The sequence below is a fragment of the Bison bison genome, unplaced genomic scaffold (assembly GCF_000754665.1).
Source record: "Bison bison bison isolate TAMUID 2011002044 unplaced genomic scaffold, Bison_UMD1.0 scf7180017864180, whole genome shotgun sequence".
In the NCBI taxonomy this organism is placed as follows: domain Eukaryota; kingdom Metazoa; phylum Chordata; class Mammalia; order Artiodactyla; family Bovidae; genus Bison; species Bison bison.
In genome coordinates this window covers 517,987-521,094 of record NW_011494752.1, presented here as the reverse complement: position 1 = coordinate 521,094, position 3,108 = coordinate 517,987, and the positions used below count along the sequence as shown (strand labels likewise).

The following is a 3,108-nucleotide window of genomic DNA, read 5'->3' as shown; positions in this document are numbered from 1 at the left end:
CTGCAGAGGATCCGGGAACGGAAGCTGGCCAACTTCATCCCCTGGGGCCCCGCCAGCATCCAGGTGGCCCTGTCCAGGAAGTCGCCCTACCTGCCTTCTGCCCACAGGGTCAGTGGGCTCATGATGGCCAACCACACCAGCATCTCCTCGGTGAGCCTGGCTGCCTGGTCTGCTTTGGCCCCTCTTTTCCACCTTCATCATTCTCCCCCAGATCCAGTCCAACCCCCTGTCTCATCCTGGCTCCCATCCTGGAGATTTTTATCTTTTTCAGCTCTTTGAAAGTTCCTGCCAGCAGTACGACAAGCTGCGGAAGCGGGAGGCCTTCCTGGAGCAGTTCCGGAAGGAGGACATCTTTAAGGATAACTTTGACGAGCTGGACAGGTCCAGGGAGGTTGTACAGGAGCTGATTGATGAGTACCACGCAGCCACTCGACCAGACTACATCTCCTGGGGCACCCAGGAGCAGTGAGTCCTCCGTACTGCACCCTCTGGACAGTAAGCACAGTCCCATCATACTTGATTCCTCTGGTCCAAAATCCCCTCACCAACAAGGTTCTAGATTTTTCTCCAACCCAAGAGTGGGCCTTGCTTCTTCCTTTTGACGCCTTCACCCTTGATATGCTTATTTAGCTCTAATAAAGTAATAAAGCTTAGTTGTGAATATAGTCAGGCCTTGGTCTGTGAATAGCTGTCAGGCCTTGGTAGGCGAATACGGGGGACAATGAAAGGATCTCCGTGGTGCCTCACAGTTCCCAGGCATGTGTTGGTAGGGTAGGCTTTACCTGCTCTAGTCTTACCAGGTAGTCCCAGTCCGTGTGTCCATTGTTTCCATGAGCATCCCTGCCTAGAACCAGGCTGTTTGACTGGAGCCAGCGTTACTGATGTCTGCTGTCTCCTCTGTGTCTAAGGTCCTGCCCGAGGGTGGATCTACATTGCCCATATTGCCCCAGCCTCCTCCACTCAGGGCAGAGGCTGTGGAGGCTGCTAAAAGAAGGCTTGCAGCATTCTGAGCAAGTCAAGAAAGCCAAGACTCTGGATTCCCAGGCCCAAGGCATTTAGATCCTCAGGAGTTAACCCAATTCAGCTTGATCTGATAAAGCAGTAACAGAGCTCAGGAGTAAAGCTGAGCCCATCCCGATCAATGCATTGTCTGTGCCAGAGAAGTTCTTGGGTCTGATCCTGCTCCAGGCTTCTTCTGTTCCAGGCCCAAAGCAGTAGGCACATTAAAGATGGTCCCAACTAAGACCCAGAAGCTGGACACCAGGGTAGGACTGGGTAGTGCCAGTCCTGGTGACTCACTGTCCTTGGGCCTCAGGGACGCCAAGAGGCCACCCCCATGCCACTCAATGGAAGAAGGATGAGTAATTGCCAGCTTCCAAAACTGCCCTCTTGCCTGCCCCACCCACTTGCTTGCCAAGGGCAAGCATACTGGCCACGAGGAGGTTAAATCTAGAAGGTCAAGGAGGGTGGAGCCCTGCGGTGTTCAGACTCCTCTCAGTGCTGGTAAAAGCCTGGGAGTGTGGGCGTCCCTGGGGGTGGAGCTCTGAGCTCTGGGGCTCCAACTTGTCCCACTGACAACACTCCTACAGGAAGGGTTTGTGTAAATAAGGATTTTTTTTTTTTGCTTCTCTTCTACAAATAAATTAAGAAACAAACTAGAAAATTGTCTGCACCCATTGCAGCCCTTGCGTGTGGGGTATGCCCTGTCCCTGCAGGGCCAAAAGGGTCCATGGTTCCCTGAAGTCTCAGAGTAGTCCAGATCCAGGCTGGAGGCAAGAGGGAGGTCGTGACCTCTTGGCAAGCTCAGTCCTGCAGCTGCCCCAAACAGCCCGACTGTCCCTGGGGCTCGTCCAGACCCGGGTGCTGGCTGGGAGGGGAGGTGTCTGGCAGGTCTTGGCATGGAGGAGGGCTGCTGCTGGGCCTCTCGGGGGAGGGGTTGGCCAAGTAGGCATTCACCAGCTGCACGATCTCTTCCACCTAAGAGAGGACAGAGGTCAGAGTACAAAAGGGGCCAATGAGTTCTCCTTTGTCTCATCCTCCCCCCAGGCTCCTTCCCAAGGCCTTATGTGAGCTGCCCTCCTCAACCTTTCCTTCCTCATCACCTCTCTCCCTCATTCTGTGCCTATCACACTTCTGCTCCTCTGTTATCCTAAGGCGAGTCTCATCTCAGGACCTTTGCACTTGCAGGTCCCTCTGCCTGGAAAGCTGTGTCCCAGGATCTCCTTTGGGTGTTGTTGAGTAGCTTTTCCTGACCATCCTACCTAATGCTCTGATCCCCTCCAGTCACTTCCTGTCTGACTACCCTTGCCTTCATAGCATTTGTCACTGTCTTTAACAGTCTTTGATTCCTTGTTTCGTGTCTGATGGCCAGTACTAACGTAAGCTCCTTGAGTTTGTCTTTGATCACTGTGGGATCCCTAAGGTCTAGGGCTGCACCTGACCCATGCTCAATGTTTCATAAATGTTTAACACCCTCTCCCTCCCTTCCTCCTTCTACACCCTCTTCCCACTCACCTGGGGACTCTGCAGGAGGAGCTGGCTCTCTCCCACCCTCAAGGCCAGGGTGTGGGGACCCATTAGCTGGCAGGCGGCCACACGGCCATAGCTGACGCTGTGGATGGGCTCTGTCTCACCCGGCCGCGAGAGGGACATGGCCTTGGCTCCCAGGCCCAGGCATAGCTTCTGTGGAGCGCCCCCACCAGGCTCCTGTGGATGTGGACAGACAGGCAGAGTCAGGGTGGAAAGGGGGGACCCTGCTGCCTTATTTTTGGTGGAGGGAGATGGCTGTGAGCAAGAGGTTTCCTGGTCCCTCCCACCCCCCACATGATCCACAGCTCCTGAGAGTGAGGGCCTCAGGGACAGTGATTCCTGGGCTTTGAGATGGGCAGCTGTGCTGGGTGTAGGGAGTGCAGTGACCCACAACGGGGGCCTGTGGCTCTGGGGCAAAGGTGTGGGGCTTGGGCCACCAGAGTCCCCCTCTCCCTTCTCCCCCTCACCGTGCTCAGCTCCAGAACGTCATACCGAGCAGCGCCGAACCCTGGACACTGCGCCGCCAGAGCCAGGTAGGCAGCCATGGCCTCAGCTCGGCCCATGCCCCGTAGCCGCTTC

General features: G+C 55.7%; 2 protein-coding genes across 2 annotated transcripts in view; one reads left to right on the top strand and one right to left on the bottom strand.

Moving 5' to 3' along the window:
* The window catches only part of LOC104990782 (tubulin gamma-2 chain-like), a 6,117-nt gene extending 4,459 nt beyond the window's left edge, over window positions 1-1,658 (top strand). The window contains exons 10-11 of the mRNA XM_010843100.1: window positions 7-150; window positions 272-1,658. Of these exons, the coding sequence (XP_010841402.1) occupies window positions 7-150; window positions 272-469 (342 nt within the window). The 3' untranslated portion in view covers window positions 470-1,658. The remainder of the gene's footprint in view (window positions 1-6; window positions 151-271) is intronic.
* Window positions 1,601-3,108, bottom strand: part of PLEKHH3 (pleckstrin homology domain containing, family H (with MyTH4 domain) member 3) — a 7,666-nt gene continuing 6,158 nt past the window's right edge. Inside the window, exons 10-12 of the mRNA XM_010843099.1 lie at window positions 2,997-3,104; window positions 2,515-2,706; window positions 1,601-1,977 (exon numbers count right to left, since the gene is read on the bottom strand). Of these exons, the coding sequence (XP_010841401.1) occupies window positions 1,804-1,977; window positions 2,515-2,706; window positions 2,997-3,104 (474 nt within the window). The 3' untranslated portion in view covers window positions 1,601-1,803. The remainder of the gene's footprint in view (window positions 1,978-2,514; window positions 2,707-2,996; window positions 3,105-3,108) is intronic.